This window comes from Struthio camelus, chromosome Z (assembly GCF_040807025.1).
Source record: "Struthio camelus isolate bStrCam1 chromosome Z, bStrCam1.hap1, whole genome shotgun sequence".
In the NCBI taxonomy this organism is placed as follows: Eukaryota; Metazoa; Chordata; class Aves; order Struthioniformes; family Struthionidae; genus Struthio; species Struthio camelus.
This window is the reverse complement of record NC_090982.1, coordinates 64,318,520-64,339,892: the sequence shown is the minus strand read 5'-3', so window position 1 is coordinate 64,339,892 and position 21,373 is coordinate 64,318,520. Positions and strand designations below refer to the sequence as shown.

The following is a 21,373-nucleotide window of genomic DNA, read 5'->3' as shown; positions in this document are numbered from 1 at the left end:
TTTACAACTCCTCTATCATCCTCCCTTTAGTATCAAGCCCTACACCAGAGCAGTGCTTCCTAATCTTCTCAGAGCAAACCTCATGGCCTTCTCCCATGGCCATGGGAAATCAGACATGGGCAATGATCCCTGGAGACACTGGGATAATGCCTGGGAGGGGGATAGGTCAGGGCAATGAACAATCTGGGGTGTGAGGGAGCTGGAGTGACCTTGGGAGAGGAGTTACAACAGGCCTGACCAAAAGGCTGCAAGGGCTGCTACAGAACAACGTGCTGCCATTGCCTACCTTCCCCTTCTTGGGTACTTCTCTTTCTTTGCAGTGGGTGAGTTCACGGAGGAAAATTCATAAAGAAAGGAGACTCAGATGCTTGGCTGCTACAGAGGGGACGGAGGAAGAAGGTCTATTCTTCCCTGCCTTAGAGACTTTCCCCTCCAGTGAGGGACAGAGCACCAGCAGGGAGGGAGCAGAACCACTGACTCTAGCCTTGCATTTCACCCGTGGGACAAGTCTAGTCTTGCCAGCTGGGAACCATTACTCCAGAGGTTTTGAGTTCCCTTAAATCCTCCATTGTCAGGCCAGTGCCCAGGACTGGCATTCCAACCAGCCAGTCTGTCTAATCCCCTTCAAAATCCATGCTGTTTTTGCCCTCAGCAACAGCGAATGCCAGAGACAGCAGTCTGGACAGAAGAAATGGAACATTCTTTCTTAACTCTGCTTCGGCCTGCATTTTCAATAACACAAAAAACGCATGAGATGAAGGCTGGCATTTCTCTCAATAACCTTCAACGTTACTATTATTTAGTATTTAAATTACAGCAGCGCCTTTGCTTATGTACATGCACTGGTCTCTGTTCCGAAAGAGCGCTAAATTAAAAAGTCATTCTGTGTGTTTAGATTGCCAGAAATTCTAATAAGGGCATTTTTACCTTTATCTGGTCACTGGATCCTAGGATTCTGTTGCTGCAACCTTGTGGCATTCTGTCACACCTTGCTTTGTCAGATCCATCCTGCCATCCCAAGAGGCCTCTGGAGCTGTCGCTTTCTCTCGTCTGTAGTGCTGGAGTAAGTTGAGACCTAATGAACCAAGGCAGAAATGATTAACAGATGTCAGAAAATATCCTTCTAGTTTCTCTTGGAAGCTTGTAAAGAAAGTCAGGAACTCAATGGAGGGGAAAAAAACCCTTCCAAAGCATAAGGAAGATGCCACAGAGCAGCATCTTAAAAAAAAAAAAAAAGTATAGCTAATAAGAGATTTCTGCTTTTTTCTCCAAGCTCAGTACAACGAAATTCCTCATCTTAGAACGTTTTTGAACATATCTCCGAAAGTGTAAGGATTCCAAAAGCACGTACTTTCTTTCAGGCGCGCTAACCTATTGTAACCTCTTTGTAAAAACTACCCCTCGTCGTAGTAAAACCACTTCACTTTTTTCACTTAGTTGTCTGTGATCAGACCATGAGCTCATTTGCTTTTTAAGAATGCCCAATTGCCAAATTATAGCAAGGTAGACTCTTCCCTTCCTCTCAGCCAACCGGTCCTTCTGTTCTGATCATAAGACTTCAGACCATATGTATTTCTGGATATCTGTGTTACTTCACCAAACGTACAGTTTCTCACACAGTACTTCAAGACCTGATCCTTGTGGTCTGTCTGGATAGGTAAGTCTCTTGTCTGTGCCCTTATGTCCTCTCTTCATAATCAGGAACATCTGTATTTAGACTTCTCTAACACCTAAATCATCTTCCTAAAATCCACAGAGAGCAGAGCTGCAAAAATTTTCGTTGGCCAGTTGACCTAATCCTGCCACATGCCTTTTTGAGTCTCCTACCACAGTGGCACCTATCTGTGCCACTGCCTCAGGCACAAATTCCTTGTCCTTGCTTTCAAAGTTTTGCATATCGCTTGCCCTCATTTAGCCACTTTTCAGACACCCCTTGCAGTGCTGTTCAGCACACCCTGGCCCTGGCCTCGACCAGCCTTCAGCCTGCTCCTTGTGCTGCTGCTGCCCGTGCCTTCTTTCCCTCCTAGTTTGCTGGCCCTATGCTTAAACCACTTTCTCCTCTTTCGCAGCGACACCTACAAGAACTGCGTCTGTGCATCTGAAAGATAAACAGAGACCTGTTCAAACACAGCACACATACCTCAACAGCATGATCCTGTTGCTGCAGCCTCGTGGTGTCCTGTCACACCCTCGTGTTGTCAGATCCACTTTAGATTGTAAACTCCTTGGGGCAGGGAATATGTCATTTTGTTCTGTGCTGCACGGAGCCTCGCAAACTTTGGCACCATCACATGATAATTAACGATATCAACTGAAGATCTTGGCTACTTCAGACAGCTACCAACTCCACCCATTTGCCTGTGCCTGCTATGAACCTCTCACTAGGCCGGGGCTGACACGCGTTTGGAGCGGCACCAGGCTCCTCGTGACTCACGGCACGCACCACCGAGGGGAGACAGCCGAGGACAAGGAGGATACCGCGGGCTCCGCTCTGCAGGACGGAGCTGCGTTGCGAGGAGCTCTGGGGGCCTGCAGAGCCGCGCCGGGCCCTGGCACAGCCACCACACGGTGCCTCCCGCCGCGCCACAGCCACGGGCCAGCCCGGGCGACGCGCCGGCACGTGCTTATACAGACACAGGTGCTGCGGCGGGGCGGCCTCTTCCCTCTGGCCATCCTGCCCCGACGCAGCACCTCTCGCCGGGCGGGGGCACGAGCAGAGGCCCCAGGGCCGAGCTAGGAAGGCGCACACGCTCCTCCCGACCGCCCCGGCCCCGGCCCCGGCCTCAGCCGCCCACTGCGCAGCGCCGGCCCCGCGGCGCCGGCGGCCGCCCCGCGCCCCTGCTCCGGCCCGCGGCGGGGGGGGCTGGACCCCGGCCCGGCCCGGCCCCGCCGCTCGCAGCGCCGCGGACCGCCGGCGGCGGCAGGGAGCCCCGCGGGCCGGCGGGTGGCGGCGAGGGGCGGGCGGCGGCGGGCGCCGCCCCGCGGCCGGCCGGCCGCCAGTCAGCGGCGGGCGGGGGCGCGGCGGAGCCGGTTGGCGGGCGCGGCGGGGAGGCGGGGCGCAGGCAGCGCCGGCGGCCGGCACCGCACCGCGCCGCGCCGCCGGGGCACTGGGGCGGCGAGCGCGGCCGGGGCAAGCCGGGCCCGGGCGCACGGAGGGACGGCGGCCGCCAGCGAGCGGGGACGCGGCGGCGGCGGTGGCTGCCCGGCGGCGCCGCCGCGCTGAGGTAAAAGGGGCGCCGCGGCGGGCGCTCACCTGGCGCTGCCCCGCTGGCGGCGGCCGCCGGGCCGGGCCGGGCCGGGCCGGGCCGGGGGGCAGTGCCGGGCCGGGCCGGGCCGTGCGCCGCCCGGAAGCCGGGCGCTGGCGGCGGCGGGGTGACAGCCGGGCCGAGCGGGAGGCGCCGCCGCCGCGGCTCGCTGCAACTTTTCCTGCCGTGCGAGGCCGGGCCGGGCCGCTGCCGCCGCCGAGCCGTCCCGGCCGAGCCGCTGCGGCCAGCCCGCTGCTTCTGCCGGCGGCCGCGACAGGACGGGGCCGGGGCCTCTCCCGCCGCCGGCCGGGCCGGGCCGGGCCGGGCCAGAGGGCGCTTCCTGGTTGCGCTGTGCGGGGCGGGCGGCCGGGCCGGGCCGCGGCCCCGGAGCCGCCCGGGCTGCGCAGGGCGCGGAGCCGCTGCGGTGCCGGGGCTCGTGGGGCCGGTGCCCCGGTGCCCCGCTGCCGCCCGGGCGCCTCGGGGCCGGCGGCCTCGCAGGGGGCAGAGCGGCGGCGGCGGCGGCGGGAGGTCCCGGCCGCCGGCTGGGCCGAGGCGCTGCCGCGGGGTGCGAGTGCCCCAGCTCCTTCCGCGGCAGCGTCCCCGCGGGCTCCCACCCCCTCTCCCAAAGCCTGGGGCACGGGCCCCACATTAAGTCTTAGCCACGTGCATCGCCTAATACTTCTCTTATGTGATATCGTTACGGACCTCACTTTCTCGAGGGCAGGAAGTAGAGCCGCGGTGTGGTACTCGCCTTGGTGCGTCTCCGTTCGGGAACGGCAGCATCGCGCCCCGCTCTAGAGATAACTGCAGTTTGGAGTTACAGGTGTGTAGACACCTAGTGGGGAGAAGAGTCCGTCTCCGAGCAAAACTCCGGGGTTGGATTTCGGTTCCTGTTATTTCAGTGCACAGCTCTGCTTCCATAAATATGTTAGTCTGATCTTCTATTGACAAAGTTCATAGTAGCTGCGAATGGAGAGTTAATGTCTTGGGCACTTTTTCCCCTAGGAATTTTTGGAATAAATATTAGAGGAATCAATTGTATGCATGATTCAGGTTTCGGGGAAAACAGTACAAGGAGGTATGCTTATCAAATGTGTCTATTTAAAAGTGAGGAAAATTGTTGCCATGTGACATAGTGATGCAGGAGCAGTAGCACACAAGTACCCTTCTGGCTCGGCTGGTGGTAACAGGTACTCGTGAAGTAGAAAACCTTTTTCTCCTCAGTCAAAAAAGGAATGACAGTCAGGGGAAGAAATGCTTAGGTACCAGTGGGGTGGCAGGAGGACGTCATTTTTAATAGGGGGACAAAAGAGGGGCAGAGAGGAAGCTTTCATGTAACCTTAAGTGGAAGAAGAGGAGGATACATAAGAACCTCATGTAACATGCTTTTGAGTCTTATATCTTCTAACTGTTGATATGCTCAACATAAAGCTTTCTGTTGAGAGAACGGAATTCTGCCGGAACTCAGGAATCTTTCAGCAGGGTTGAGCTCTTTAGGCAGTAAATAAAAAACAAATGAGCATTTGACTCTCTCACAATACTTCTTCCTCCTTTTCCATTCCATCTGCCAACTGGAAATCCAGTAATATATCATCTCAAATATAACAATGTTTCTTGCATAAAGTGTTTGGTTTGGGTTTTTTCCTTCTACTTAAGATGGTCTCTGGGCTATTTATATTAAGAGTAATCAGCTTAAATCAGTTTGACTCAAAATGTCTGAGGGTAGAGAGACTGTAACACCACTTGGAATGAAATTCTATTTATATAAAATCTTAACAGGACAAAGAATGAAGAAGTGTCAAAGAAAGTTATTTGGAGACACTACAGTGTTGCCTAGCTGATGAGGAAAGCTAGTGTCTGTTCACTCTTTTTTACCCATTGATAGGCACTAGGGCTGTATGCACGGTTTTGGAGTCTCGGTGTTCCTCCATCCCCAAACTTGACAGATAGTGAGACTATGTCTTTATATATAATATCTTTATATAAAAAGAATTCAAGAAATTCCATGTGGATCACCCACGCAGTGTCTCCAGGTATGCACAGCAGCCATCAGCCAGGTGACAGGGTGCTGGGGCCTGAACCGAGGGCAGTGCTGCACAGTACCTCCCAACCAGTACTGCAGCTCTGAGCCCCAGGGAAGCTGGATTTAGGAAAACTTTGTTGCTGTAACTGTAATGAGCTGTTCTAACATGCAAGTAAGTGAGGCCTTTTGTTCTCTCTGATTCAATTTCTGAGTTTTTAAAATAGGTTTGAAAACTGTCATAAACAATTTTTACATTACTACAGCATTTCCAATTTTGTGTTGTCAGACGAGGTGTAAGACGCACAAATACTCGTTTTAAGTATCTGGCCATAGAGATGATATGATAGATTTGATAAAAGATCAGAGGAGTAGGTCAAGTCAGTTAAATTATGCAGTGTTTAGAAGACTTATTTGGTTAACTGCCAAAATGCCTGCAGGCAGTAGGAGTGAAATGAGTAGTAGTGGAGCGCTTGTTGAACCTTTCTTAACAAGAAAATAATTTTTTCAGAATATTTAATGTAGTAGAAGTGGTAATTTTCTTGCAGGTTTTGCTGTGCATAGTTGGTTTTGATTGGAAACATTTAGATTAGCTCCAACATTTAGAGCTAAGGTGTGTAAGTGCATTTTGTTCCCTTGCTGTATGAAATGGGAGGAACCCCTGCTTTTAAAGAGACTTCTGTACAATTTAATTGATACTTATGCTGCAGATCTTGTTTCTTTTTTTTCCCCCTCCAATTCTTGTCAGGTTCTGTGCATTTGCTTCTGGTAGAAAACACAAAAATATCAATAAAAGTATCTTCCTGTTAATTTCAAAGTCTGTAATGTTTGCTAGTGTCTGCTAAGCAACATAGTTTAGTTTTTCAGAAGCGGCTACAGAAATTTCTCATTAAAATTTCTGTGGGAGCTGGATGGCTAATACACGTGGATATATTCAAACATAAATGCTTCAGTGTAGATTATTTTCTTAATAAGCAGTCTACCTCGGGCTCAGATGATTCTTTCTACAGCAAAAATGGTTGCAGTGGATGATAAGGAAGTTCTTGAAGAACTTGCAAGATTTTCTTCTCTGTTCTCTTACAGGAGATGTTGCACAATAAGCTACAGGGAATTATATTTAGACCTGAAGGACTGAAAAGGAGCCACATAGAAAATAGAGGTCAGGGCCATCCCTTGAAAAGTGAAGTCCACATACGTTCTTAAAAATACTTTTTAGCTTTTCAGTTAGTGGTGTTCCAAGGACTTACCTTCCGAGACGTTAGAGAAAATGAGGTGAAAAAGAGCTGTCAGAGGTTGCCTAATACAGCCCTGCTTGCTGTTCTCCTTTTGCAATGTAAAAGGGATTGTTAATCGAAAAAATTTAGCTTTCTGTTACATTAAGAATAGGGTATGCAGTCAGTGTGTACCTACTGGCACGATATAGCCCCCTCAAGTCTTTTATCCAGCAGCGGTCGTTTAGGTGTTTCTGTGCAAGGCTGAGTAGTTAACACTTTCTAATTTCTAGTGTAGCACTTCACATTACAGTTGGGCTTGACTTTTCAAGTAGATGAAAATGAGTAACAGTTGAAATAATAATGTTTAGAAAACTTGCACTGTTCTGTATGTCTTTAAGCTACTGTTTGCTAAATTTAAAATATTGTTTTTTCAATCATATTTTTCCTTATTACTTTACAGTCAGGCAAAATTGATTCAAATGTTTAGGCCTGTAGTCTCTTGTCTGTAGTGTAATTTAAGCATACACCCTGATACTCTCCTCCTCCTCGTGCTGCTTAGGTGGTCTGGGTGTGCCCGTTTCAGTTGCTGATCGTTTTTCTAACGTTATAGAATAAACACCTTAAACACCATCTGGAAGATGGGAGAGTGGGGAAGCCCATCTATTTAAGAAAAAAAGAAAAAATGCACCTGTTGAGCGTTTATGACTTTTGAGTCATCACTGCAGATTATGAAAAGCTTGCACTTCCAATAGGTTTGGAGATTTTAGGTTTCGGGCTAGAGACTGTTGCACACCTTCATCCTCTGTACAAAGAGCAGGACAAACAAAGAATGCTGAGCATGTCAACACTGATTACACTGAGTTCCTACTCCGTTTTGTAGACCTCGTGGAGAGGAGTTGTGGCCCTGTGTCTTCGGGGAGACACTATGTAAAATCATGCTGCCAGGTTACAGGTAGCACTGACAGGGATACTCGAGGGCTTAGCCCTCTGATTTTCAGAAACTTGAATAGCCACAATGCACAGAGAATGAAGCAGGGAATACATAGCAGTGTGCCTCATGCTGCTGGGATTCAAATTCAGTTCAAGTAATAAATATATCCCTTATGAAAAAGCAAGCATTAGCTGACAGATTTTTTTGTGAGGTTGCTTTTTTATTGCTATTTAGACCCCTTTTGTGCGATACATGACCTCTGCCTGGGTTGCAGAATGTTTAAATCGTATGTGAAATCATAGGTTCACAAGTATCAAGAGTGTGTGAAATGACTCCACCAGTTTTCTTTTCTCTTTCTAGGAAGAGCATGTCTGAAGAGTTGTGTGGCAGAATATTTAAGGTACATGGGCAATCTATGTCAAGTACATCGGAAGAAGGTGTGACCAGCTATAAGAATCAGCTAAACTTGAGTATGGAGACCCAGAAGTACCCGAAAAATCAGAAAAGGAACTAATTGGAAGAATATTGCTAGACATAGAAGAATTGGAACACGTTCTTCTGCAACAATCATTGACTCAGAATAAGTACATGAATAAAATATCAGCAGTAAAATGACAGATCCTGGTGCTTTTTGATTCTCTGGTGGATCTTACTACTTGGACATTGCTGTTGACATTTTTTATTATTCTGTTTAATACATCTTGAATCTGTACATAAAAATATAACTGGACAGTTGCATTTTGGTACTTTTGAATGATAAATCATTTGCCAAGATGAGTGCCGAAGGATATCAATACAGAGCTTTATATGACTACAAAAAAGAGCGAGAAGAAGACATTGACTTGCACTTAGGAGATATATTAACTGTGAATAAAGGTACCTTACTAGCACTTGGATTCAGTGAAGGGGAAGAAGCAAAGCCTGAGGAAATTGGTTGGTTAAACGGCTTTAATGAAACCACAGGGGAGAGGGGGGATTTTCCAGGAACTTATGTAGAGTACATTGGAAGAAAAAAAATCTCTCCCCCAACTCCGAAGCCTCGTCCTCCTCGACCTCTCCCTGTAGCACCAAGTCCTGCAAAAGCTGAAGCAGAGAGTGAGCAACAAGGTTAGTACTGTTCTCAGAAGATGTGTGCGTGCGTGCGTGTTCCTGGGTGTTTCTTCCACGTTTTATCAGATATTTTTGTTTCGTAGACTTAGATGACTGTACATTTACATATATAACACGTGCTTGTCAGCCGCCTTAATGCACACCTCATTTCAGTCAATTAAGAATTATTTACACTTCATGAATATTTATAAGAATTATTTACGCTACATAAAACTTAGATCACATATTTCATGATTTCATGTGTTTTGTGTCACTTGCTGGTCTCTGCGATGCCTGATTGTGAGGTACATCTCACAGGTTGAAAGCTTATAACTCATAACTGTGAAGGCTTAAATGGAGAATGAGCAGGCTAGCATTTATTTTAGGTTTTCGAGAAGCTGATGGAAGAGCTTCCCACAGTGATTTGTCAAACTCAATAGTGAGAAATTTCTTGGTGAATCTAACAGTATGAATTCCAAGCAAACAGTATGTTCCTAGAATAAATTTCTTGTTAACAGCAAAAATTACTACTTTGTCATGGAGGTTTATATGTGGCATTAAAAGTAAGAGTAGATATTTAGAAATAAGCAATGGAATGATGATTTTTAAAAAATCAGATTTAATTTTATGTTTTGTTTGGTTTTGGGTAGGGCATGCGCTAGAAAAAAATAGCTCTTATGTAAACAAAAGGAGATAATTCCTTTGTTTAAACATAATCACTTTCTAACTACATATGCAACAGTATGCTGGGCAGAACTTGGACAGATTTGATCAGAACCTTTCTGCTAATAGAAGAAAGAGTCTTAATTGAAAGAGCTGTAGGTTTAAAAAAAAAAAACAAACTGGAAGTGATTTTTATCTGCTCTACCTACTGGCGTTCAGATACTGGCTTTTATGTTAAGCCAAATAAACAAGCCAGAGCCATCCTAAGATAGATTTTACGTTGGTCTTTCACTTATTGAAAGTCTAGAGTGGCTCATATTACTTTAACATCTAATACTTCTTAAATACTTAATATTTCTACCTGCAGAAAATAGGAGTCGTCATGTGTGATCCTGATTCTCCTAGTGATACTATAGTCATGAACAGTATCATTACCCTCTGCCTCCATAGAAATGGAGTAGAAATGCAGTATCATTCACAAACTTGTAGTATCCGTTTGTCAGCTTCCATCCCACTTTGCCTGCTACAAGTTCATGTTTAACTGTGTTAATAATCAACCAAGATAAAGGAAATGCAGAAAATTGTACACGAAAATTAAGTGGAAACCTGGAAGAAGCATTTCCAGGTTGGTGGAGGCTTAAAGGGTAGACCTGAACTGTTTTTCATAATGATTTCCTTAAGCACTGAAAAATTGCTTATATCTGTATAATATCTTGGTGTACATTGCAGTTAGAATGAGAGAAGGGGTCAGATGGGGATGTAATAGCATTTTAGGTTGTACTGTCCCTAGTTTTTCAGTGCTCAAAACCTCATCTGTAGTCATGTGGGCTCTCATTTTGCTTTTGAAAGAAATCCTTTTTACTACTTTTGATAACTGCTTGATTTAAATGTTAATATGTGCTGCTGGTCAGGTAAAACTTTTTCTTTTGTGTTTTTTTTTTTTCTTCCCTCTCTCTAAATCCACCTGTTGAGGTGGATGTCTCCATCATATTGTAATTGCAAAATAAGCATTGGTGTTTGGATAGACACCTCGGTGCTGGCAGGTCATTTTGAGAGACAGGAGGTGGAATGAAAATCTGATTCTTTACATGTGCACGCTCCAGTGAAATAACCGTCATCTTAGGCTTTGAAACATTTATTGCTTCAAATTTAACACAGTGCTTTGTAACTTGCTTGGTCTCTCTAGTCTTGCTTGCTTGATGCTCTTACTCTTGACTCCATGCTGTGAGCTGGCTACAGCGCTGCGCAGAGAAGTCCTGGTGCTGATCTCGTGGTTTCAGAGCCCGCCATGGGACTGGGTTCACAGCGAGCATTTACGGAAGCTACAGCTGCTGGGAGTTATGCTGTGAAATTCTGCTGTGGTTTTGGAGGGGCTTTACTAAAATATAGTGATTTTGCTTGTTTATTTTCCTTCTGCTTCCTTGGGATGAGACAGCGCCCCAACCATTAGTGACTAGATCTCTCCTAACCTGAAGTTTATTGCCTCTAGACAGAGTACTATTTATGTGTGATACACTTATTTTATATAGCTTGGAACTGTAGGGATTGGAAACAAGGAAATGTGCTAATTTAACTGGGAATCTGACAACCTCAAATGAAACTTGTACACAGGATGTTGCTATGGGCCAAAATGTTTAAGAATCATCTTACAGTCAAGCCATATATTTTTTTGTGGTTAAGAAATCTTTGAGTTCACTGCAACTCCTTTTGACTTAGTGTTTGAATTTCATGTAAAAGGCTAGAGAGCTTCAGTAATGCCCTAGGACCATGGATTAAGCCTACCCTAACAGGACTAGGAGCAAAACTGAACTTTGAACTCCAAATGGCAAAAGGGATAGGTTTAATTATTTTTTAAATCGTGTGTATTTACTTAAGAGAAATCAGGGAAAATTAAAGATAAGAGAGTATCTTCTGGCTTTTAAAATATTATACAGATCTTTTTACCATAAAAAACTAGGACAGAGGGAGTGCATGAGATTTTTAGAAACAAAATATGGGAACTATTGCACTGAAAGAAGATTATAAAAACAAAAACAAAATGAAGATGAATTTTAAGTGAGCAGAATAATACAAAAAAAAAGATACAGTGAAATCAGAGTTATTAGGAGGAAATGCAGTTCAGATAAAGATAAAGAGTAAAGTAGCAGTGTGTATCTGTCTTTGAGGTGGCTTTGCAATTTCTATTTCTGTGTATAAAATTTGGTGTGGAGAATAGCACAGTTAATATTGTCCAGCAGCCAACTTAATGGGCAGTGGGCCAAAAGATTCTTCCCAGGGTGATACTTCTCGCTGCAGCCCTAGAGTATATTTTAAATAAATTAATGCGTAGTATGAAACTTGCTTGACCAAATACAGTCAAGTTTACATTTTCAGTGCTTGATGATTTGAAACTGCTGTGTATCAAAATGACAAATTAATGGGGAACTGGAAACAGGGACTTTTTAAATGTAACTCAGTTATTTGTAATCCATATGCTTCTCTCATCCTGTGAAGAGTCAATTCTGTGTGTACCCATGTGAATGTATTGAATAAGAATATCAGAAAGCTAATTGGAGATTTTTAAGAATGTATATATAGTCATGAGTTCTTTAAATTTTACTATATATAAATTTTAAAATGTCATTACTTCTAAATTATTTCAAGTCTTTAATACTTCATTGTTTGTTCTGAATGTTTTTTCCCCTAGTCTTGCTGAGCTTGGTTACTTGCTAGCCAGTTTTCAAATTCAGATCAAATTTGCAATGTTTAGCCACAACGCTGCCCGTACTCAGTGCTGCAGGTACACACAAATAACTATACGCATTGAATAGATGCATTACAGTCAATGGGGCTAGTAGCATGGGCAGTTATTCATCTGGACAATGTCCTATGCAATCACAGTCCTATTTGTAAATAAACAGGGAGCTCTTTAAACATTAAAAGCTGATTGGAAAACAAATAAAACTACTATTAGTCTTGAATTCTATTTAAAAAATTGATTTATTTGTTACAGCACTTAAGTCATCTCTTTCCTTAGATTTTTTTTATCAATGACCCATTTAAATTTCTAGAACAAATGTGGATATTTAAATGGAATTTTAGTACTGTTGTCTGTCTTCCCCTTACTTTTGTCACTGTAGAGTAGATTTAGACTACATGGGTTTGTTTTTTTTGTTTTTCTAAGTGCATCTGTGAAGATAAGAAATGAAGCAGGTAAGAGCCCTAGGAAGCCTCTAGCACCTTTCAGTTTCAGGCCTGGTGCAAGTCAGGGCTACTGAAAAGCAGATTTAATCCATACTGCTGGTATAAGGCTCTCAGGGCTCCAACCTGCCCTTTATTCCCAGGTTACTCGTCCTACCAAGGAAAGGTGAATGGAGACCATTCCAGAAGTGGAGACCCCACATAGGGTCGTCTTTGTGCCCTCCATTAGATGTCTGAAGTTTGTGTGAAGCAGTAAAGTCTTGAGAAGTAAAATCTATCTCTTGTCTTGAAAGACTTTCTTTTCTAAATTGCAACAACCTAGCCCCATCTCCCCCAACTTTTTTTGAAGATGAAAAGTGAACAAGCTGCTCTGAGTCCAGCTGAGTTTTCTGAACTTTGATTCAGCTCTCATCTGACGTGACTGTATACGTCTAGAGTTGGCTCATGCAGTATAGTTTCTCTACCTGCTTCCTGAAAGCTGATCTTAAACAGAGTTTGGAACATAAAGCTTTAATGATTGATAGAAATATCTTCTGACTTAACTTGGAGTGCTGAATTTGCACTTTTAAATGAAGGTCGGGTTGCACAAGGCAGACTAGAATTTTATATGAAACATTTTTCTGTTTTGATGTTCTGGAGCTTCCTGTAACTTCCTGTGTAACTTAAAATGGTTGTATAGGTTAACATTTCATACCATTTGAGCTGTTTTAGAGCCTGAAATCATTGGAAGCTGTTCCTTCACATGATGAAAGGTATAGCATGGATTTCTTTAATTTAAAAAATGTCTTTACTCTCCTCGTAGAGGAGATACAGATCAGCAAATTAGACCAAGATAATGAGACAGAACGTTTGGAAACCCTTTCCTTTCAGAGACCAGGTTATGCAACGTCTGACAGAGATCCAAACTGACAGAAAGCAGAGGACACTTTGTACATGCTTGAACTGCATATGTTGTAGGATTTGTTTCTTTCTTTATTACAATTTATTTAATCTTGCAGTACAATGACTGTGTTTCTGAAAACTGTTTGCATTTGTGAAGTAGGGGACACAGTAGTGAATGGGGTGGAGAGAGCCTGTAGTCTGAGCTGGGAAGAAAACAGTCATCATCTCTCCTGATTTAGGCAAATGGAAAAAGGAAATAACGGGGTGAAGTGATGAGTCACTATCTCATTTGGTGAATGTACTTGCCGTTCAAGGGGCTTGTTCTAAGAAGCCCGGCGTGAGAATAAGCCGTAGTTGTGCCAGAGGTGCCAGGGCTGCCCTAGAGTCGCGCACCTCAGCGGTAATTGCTTTTTGCTTTTAGTGAGAAATGTGACAGGTTCCTGCCAGAGAACCTCCCCAGCTCCTCCGGGGCCACGTTTCATGGTGTACGAGTCAAACGATTTCTAACTGCGGGATTAGCACATGCATCCGAAAACAAAGCTCTCACCACCTGCTGTATCACCAACGAAAACAAAGTTTGTGCAATCTGTGCTAACGTGAGGCAGAACAGTTTTTTCACAACTCTAGGAGTGGGGGTGATAGTTACTGAGGAAAGTTTGTGTGAGCAGAGAAAGCACAGGACTATGCTTGTAAATACTATTTCAGGCTGCACGTTAGCAGTGAGCGCTGGGCAAGTTCATGGTTGATGCTTGGCCCCATCTGCTGGTCGTGGGGGGAAGAAAGCAAGAGGGAAGAAAACTCCAGAAATGGCATCTTCCAGGTTGTGGTTTAGTTGTGATGGTGGAAGCATAAAAGTTAAAGATGCCTTTTGAGAAAAATATGTTATTTCACTTGACCAACTGATATTTCTACCAAAAAAAATCTTACCTGTGGCGCACAGGACCTCTTTTGGGTCCTCAAGGAAGACTTAAGTCCTGAAAAATGCTTGTGTGGCTGATCAAGGTCTTTTTTTCCCAGGTGTATCAATTAGTCAAAAAAAAAAAAAAAGAAACAAAAAAGACTACCTTTCCTCATACATTTTGCTTTAAGAAACTGAAAGAGTAAGATGCTCCTTCTTTGATTCTGCAAGAAATATTTGTCTGGTTTTTATATTACACTAATCTTAATATGCCTTTTTATAGTTACAGTAGTGGCACTATGTTGAGTGACTTTGCTTACCTTTAGCCTTCTGTAATACTGATTCAATCTTTTAATAACTCCACCTGAGGTGAATGTGCCTGGGGCAGATTTAAAGCATGGGCAAATTTGAAATAACCTGCTCCTCTAATTGGAATCATCTTAGTCTGTTCCTGTAGCTGTGGTCCAGGAACATCTGAAAAAAACACTAGTTAGTAAATAGTTCTTACTTGGGTTCTTGTATGAGAAAATAAACTTATGAGTTTCAGCAACACATGGTGCTAAGTATTTGCCAAGAATGGATCATTCTGCACCCAAGCAAATGACCGTGCCCACTGAAATAGTTGTGTGATGCCATCTAGACATCCACATTTTCTTGTGTGAAAGAACGCAGGTGTTGTAATTACAGCTGGCTGCCCACTCTTTCACATCTGCTTCTTTCTCCAGAGTTGGCTTCCATGATGAACAACCATGAAATCAATCTGAAGGCTACAATACAAAGAACTGTTTTATTTTAATAGCTAAGAATGACAAGCAGAATTACAAGACTGTTTAAAAAAAAAAAAATTCAGTGGGAGGACTTTAAGTCCTGCGGATGCTTTGGTGAGAATCTAGGCACTTACAAGAATTTAAAGGAGAAATCTTTGGCTTTTTTAAAAAGTAAGAACTGCAGTGAATACTTCACTGATTTGTATCCTTTCTCTTTCAGGAAAATATGTATATGTAAATATGTATATATGTATAAAAATATGTATAAAATACAATCCTATTTTGTGTTTTCATTAGTAAAAGAAAGTACTATTTTTTTTTTGTTATGTACGTATTGCATTTTTTCACTGTCATAGAAATACCTGCATTCTTGAACACTGCCTGAAGTCCTTTGATGAAGTGTTAGCAGGTATAACTGTACTAACTTGATTGCTTTTTGTTCAATCTTGCATGAATGCTGTATGCAAAAGTCCAGAAGAATAGCACCCAAATGCTATTCTTTGTTTTCCCATTTTGATCCACTTTATAAAAAAAAGTTTTCATGTAAGACAGCATTTAAAAATAGTATTTAGGCTGCAATTTAGGTAATAAAGATCTATACCCAAAAAGTCTCAGAATAGACCTTCAAAAACATCCTAGTACCCTGAGCTATGGAAAGAAGTGATTGCATACAGGTCACAGAGTTTAAAAATATCTTTAAAACCAATCTTGTTCTTCAGAACTGCTGTGTAGATTATAGTATGAATGACTAAAAGGGTCTTTAACAATTCAGTTAGCTGTTAGACAATTTGCTTGTACAATCCACTGGGTTGGTTCCTGTATGCTTGGCATCATTGGCTGTGCTAGAGTATTTCCCAGGGGTTACAATCTGAGATGGCTTCTTTACTAGAGATTGCAGACATCAAAGGCAGGAAGTGAAATCTACCTTTGGTAGGTTTGATGATACCCATTGCTATCCATACTGGCAGATTGCTTGGTAATGTCTGGGATGGGAAGATGCTCCTGTAGAAGGCAGATATGCAGAAGGAAGGCCAGTAAGTTCCCACTTCTGGTCCCGGCTCCATCTAGGGCTCCAGAAGTTCTTGAGCAGCTATTTTATTTTTCAATAAGTCAGTAAGGCCTAAACTTGGCTTTCCGGGTTTTTTTGTTTTTTCTTTTTTTGTTGTGTTTTTTTTTTTTTAGTCAAATTACTGTATGATGGAAAAATCAGACTTCATTAACTCTGCTTTCCCTTTAAGTTTTGCTACTTCATTCTAAAAAGCATTCACATTTAAAAATGGAAAGATATTGGCTGAAAGTTGGGCTATTCCATTTAAACACATCTGATTGATGTAATTCAAGGATATCTTACTTGCTCTTTCTTTCCTCTGGAATCAGATTCATTTGATGCAGCATATCCATGCACTCCTGCACCATTCTGGCTTCCTTCCCATGAGCTCTGTAGCACAGGTATGGCATGCACCTCTCAGGATGTGTGTCGGTGTGATTTTTGTTTAAAATGACTTGCTTATATCAGTTAAATGTACTTGTTGAGGAAGGAGAGAAAGCTTTAGTGCTTTCATTTCCAAGCGCTCTTCCTAAACTGCTTTTGGCTGGAGGTAGACCAAAGCTCTTAAATTAGGGAATTAATGGAAGAAACCACTAATTATGCACACTGATAGATAAGGCTGTGCAGCTGTGTCTGGTTTCATTATCTTTCCATCCAGAAATATCCCAGGAATAAGCAGTTAAGGGCAAAGGCTCATAATCCTTCTTATGCTTTCACATGATATTTAGCACTGTGACCACACATTCCAGTCCTCTGTTGCTAATTCTTAATTTTTAATGTGCTAGGCTTGGATGGAGAAGTAGAAATGTCTGTTGTGTTTATAAACTTAGACATGAATTGTCTCCTCTCAGAGCCACAGCTGCTTGGCACAGGTGAGGAGCAATGGAGCCGGTGACGGAGCCTTCCTTGCCTCCCTGCTTTCCTTCTCAGAGGCTGGCATGCACCTGGGGGTCTCCCCGCACTGCTGACCTGGAGCGGCAAACCTGTGGGCATGGCCAGGGTGCACCAGGCACTCACTGGCATCCTCTTCCTCTGCATGCTAAGCACAGACCCTAAAGCTGTCTGTGAGGGGTGGCACGCAGGTCTTCTGTGGTGGATCAGTGCCATGTGAGAGCTCCTCTAAAGCAGGAAATTCTTGGCTGACCAGACTTGATTGCTTTGTGCCTCTTACTGTAATACATTCTTCCATTCTTTGATTCAAATTCATAGCATTGTTTGCAATACACCCTTTCTCTTGAGAGAAACATCAGAAAATGTCATCCCCTGACATTTTGAAACAGTTATTTGGGGTACTTTGTAGTCAAATCTGGACAGATGTTTCAATATAATTTAGAATATATCCTTGCCAGTCCAAATCTGTTCAATTGTTCTGAAGCTTGAATAGCATAGTTACTCAGCCTACATAAGCAATTTTGTTATGGAGAGAAAGATTAGGGAGACCTTCTGTTCAGGTGTAAGCTGGTTCTGAAACTAAAGATTTTTTTTAGTGGCTCTCACAATCTGACCTAGTCAACGGAGTAAGTATTTAGGAACTCATTTTCAAAACAGTATGAAGCAAAAGCTTCATATCAAATATCTGGAAATAAAGGACCTCTGTTCACTTACTTTAGGGGTCCTCAAGGGCACAGAGGGATGAATGTTTGAATTCTTCTTGCTCTGCTGTATTTATGATTTATTACTGTTGGTTGAGAGATTAGTGTGCATTCCCTACTGCTTTTATGTTTTGTTTTGCTTTTTTTAACTTCCTCCTGGGCTCAGACTTAGTGCTGACAACTCCAAAACTCTCTTGTTAGTCTGTATAATTTCCAGCCCCATATGAAAATATCTTATTTTAAGTAATCCTATTATTATCGCAACACTTTTTTTGTTACAGTAAGTCAATGGGTTAATAATATTTACTGCAGAACACCTGACAAGAAGTCCTGCTTCTTTCGAGTAGTCTTTTGGCCTTTGAGAAAAGTGCGACTATCTGTTAAAGGAACATATGGCACTTATCTATCGTACGTGATCCTGATCCTTGCTTTGGACTATGCTTGTCTCATCGTGGTAGTTAAGCTTCTTATATTTCCGACAGTAAAACTTGTACTGAAAAGGGTAGTGGGTTGGGGTTGCTTTCCCCAGTGATTTAAGATACAGGACCTTAAGCTGCATGTACAGTTAGCAAAAAGGGGAAGACAGTTACCAACTGGTACGCTTTTGCTCCAGATGTTTCCTCTAAGACAAATAAATATCTAGGGTTTTATTATGACACATTAAGAACACACCAATAAGGTCGTGGGGTTTTTTTTTTGTTTTGTTTTGTTTTTTTTACTTGTCATTGTCTGTCTGATCTAAATAGTTAGTCAAATACTGTGGTAAATTGTCTAGTAGTTTAGAAGGAACTTGCTTTTGCCTGTTAATGTGAGCTGCTCTCTTCTAAAAAGAGAATTAAAATGTTTTATTCAATCCCTTTGGATGCAAAGAAAAAATAAGATTATTTTGAAGTTGTTGTAAATATTAGACATGATTTTGTTTACTGAAAAGACTTGTTCATACAAGAAGCAGCAGGCTCCTGTTCTACTTTTCCTTAACTTGGTGACAAAACTCACTTTGACTTCAGAAGGAAGAGGATCTGACCTATAGTCAAGGATTAGCAACACTGGGACAAGTCCCACAGCTCTTAATCTCATTTCTCTCAGGCAAAATTCCCATTGCCTATAGGGTTTGGCGCGCAAATTCTGTGATTATGCTAGCTCTGTTTTGAAGAGATCCTGCCTTTTCAGTATACCGAATTCCATCTAGTATGGATGTATGTAAAATACTACATGATATGCACTATACAGAAGAACAGTATCTAACTGTCCTTTTATGGATTTCGAAGACAGAAGGGAAACACCTTAACGATCCTCTAGTCTGACCTCCTGTGTTAACACAGGGCATGGAATTTCACTCAATAATTCCTATATCAAGCTCATAATTTCTAGATTATTTGAAGTATGTTTTTAATCAGTTCTGACTCCTCCTTTTACTACATGCTTAATGGATATGACTTAACTTTTAGTTTAGTCCATTACATAGTAGGACTTGCAAATTTAGTAGCAGAAATGTCTTTTAAATTTTTGAGCTACACTTACTTGTACTTGGTGATGGAAAATATAAAGATTATTTTCAAACAGGTTATTTCCTTTTGTTGTATTCAGTCATCTTCACTGATGCAAATAAGAATGCTCCATGTTGCTAGACACTTCGGCAAGGATGGTTGTTTTTTCAGGGCTGCCTGTTATTTGATAACTAGTGTGACAATAAGTAGTCCTCCTCATAAGCGAGGAAATGATATGATGACAGTTTTAATTGGATATTCTGTTATGGTAATGAACTACTATATTAAAATAAATACAGAGTTTTGTTATCTTGATGCATTTGCATATATACAGTGAATTACACACTATATTAGCAGAACATTGTTAAGGTTGCAAAACTGAGCATTTTAAAATTATGTTTGTACATGTAATTACACCTCCTCATAGCATATGCAGTATGATACAGTTTTTAATTATATAGTCACCTGACACCTTTTCCCCCCGCCCCTTATCCTTGCTTTCTTCATTATAGATGTCTTCACTGAATGAGAACTGCTTCATTCTGGTTGTTTAGTTTGTGGTCCTAAGCCACCTTTTTTTTTGCGGTATTCAGACTCCTCTCTGGAAGCAGATTTCTTCATTGTCTCTTGTGCTCTTTCCAGTGACTTTCCTCATAACAGCATCATGGAGCTTCTCAAATATTAAGACATCTTCAAGGTACGGGTGTGAGCAAAGGCAGCATTATGATTCCTGTGAGGTAGCACACAAATAAGATTAAAAAATAACTACAGTCTTAAGCTGCCTGCGTTAACCTCTTTGTAATAGGAGGTCATGTGGGAAAAACGTTTCAAGAAGCTGGATTTGGGGACAGAACTGGAGTAAAATTTCACTTAACTGTTCATTGAGATGAACTAACACCCAGAACCGAAGTAAGCTGGACGCTGTAAGGCTTTATTTGTCCCAAGGAGAGAGTACCATCTGCTTGCTCCACTGTTGGCTTCAGTTACTTAGTACGGAGTGTCCAAGACGATTCCTTGTAGAACAAATCGTACTAGCATACTTCTGCATCATTCCAGCTTCGCTGGCTGGAATCCAAATATAAGCATCAAAAGCAAACAAAATCGTTAGAATGGGAATGCACAGACTGAACAGATGTGATGACATAATTTAGTGTTGTCTCACTTGTTTGCTGATTCTAGGAATTTAAATTTTCAAATTCTCAGGCTTTGTAAAAGTATGTTTCGTATTATAAGTATGCATATCAGGGATGCATGTTTAAAGTACCTTCTGCTTTGCACTTTTTATGATGCATCTCTAATAGTTTTGCTTTTTTTCACTCTTTCACAGTTGTAATGCACAGGAACAGTGCAGGAATTTTCCAAGTGATGGCAAGTTATGTAGTAAATATCAGTTCTTAAAATCTGATTTTAGTTTCCCATACCAATCAGTAACTTGCTTGAAAGATGCTTTTGCTACCATCTTTATTCTGCCGTGCTGCAAACTGCAACCTTATTTAATCAGGAGATGTGACACTGCAACATCATCCTGATGTGACAGACAAAGTTTTTTCCTGTATTAGTCTGTTGCTAGACTTGTACATTAGATTTCTCTTTTGGGAAATACTACTTTAGAAAGTGGAAATCCAGACTGCTTCAGTGCAAATGATAGATGGATAATGAGAGAGGTAGAAAAAAATACTCTTGAGATTTGGAATGGTTGTTCATTAACTCTCCAGCACTTTCTGGACACATTTGAAACATGGGAAGATTGTTCTGCAGTAGAGGAATCTGTGTTGTCTTGCACCAGACCGCTGCACAAAATTGGAGGAATTGAAGGATATGCTTATTCTGTATGTCTGCACAACCTTTGTATCTTTTTAATTTTTTCATAGCTCATGCCTCTTCTAGATACTGGTATGTAAATCGTAGGGGCATTAGGTTTTATCTGTACAACTGGGACACAGGACTCTAAAAAATCATAGCATTGGATCTTTGAAAACCAAGAGTGTATGAATGCATGCTCCTATGAAAACCCCGAATTGCAAAAAGGGTTTGTAGTGGACTATAGAGGCATTTGACAGATTACGTGCAAGTACATACATGTGTGTTTCGTTATTTGATTGCCTTAGGAGACTGGTGTTTAAGTTGGCAGATCTACTTATTAAGAGCAAAGCTTGCTGGCTGGCAGCATTACAGAATGCCAGAAGGAAAGAGAGACCAAATGCTGAGAGAGAAAGAGAGAACATGCAATGTGCATAAAGTATGGAGAAGCTATAAAGTGAGCAGGAAAAAGTAGGCTTACATGTGGTTCCAGTTTGTTCTATTGAGCTCAAGTTGATAGCCGTTCAGAAGTAAAAGCATGATTTTTCTCTAATTTC

General features: G+C 42.4%; 1 protein-coding gene across 1 annotated transcript in view; it reads left to right on the top strand.

Moving 5' to 3' along the window:
- The first annotated feature begins 3,107 nt into the window (after positions 1 to 3,107).
- The window catches only part of LOC138064403 (phosphatidylinositol 3-kinase regulatory subunit alpha), a 63,934-nt gene continuing 45,668 nt past the window's right edge, over positions 3,108 to 21,373 (top strand). The window contains exons 1-2 of the mRNA XM_068926710.1: positions 3,108 to 3,224; positions 7,771 to 8,517. Of these exons, the coding sequence (XP_068782811.1) occupies positions 8,184 to 8,517 (334 nt within the window). The 5' untranslated portion in view covers positions 3,108 to 3,224; positions 7,771 to 8,183. The remainder of the gene's footprint in view (positions 3,225 to 7,770; positions 8,518 to 21,373) is intronic.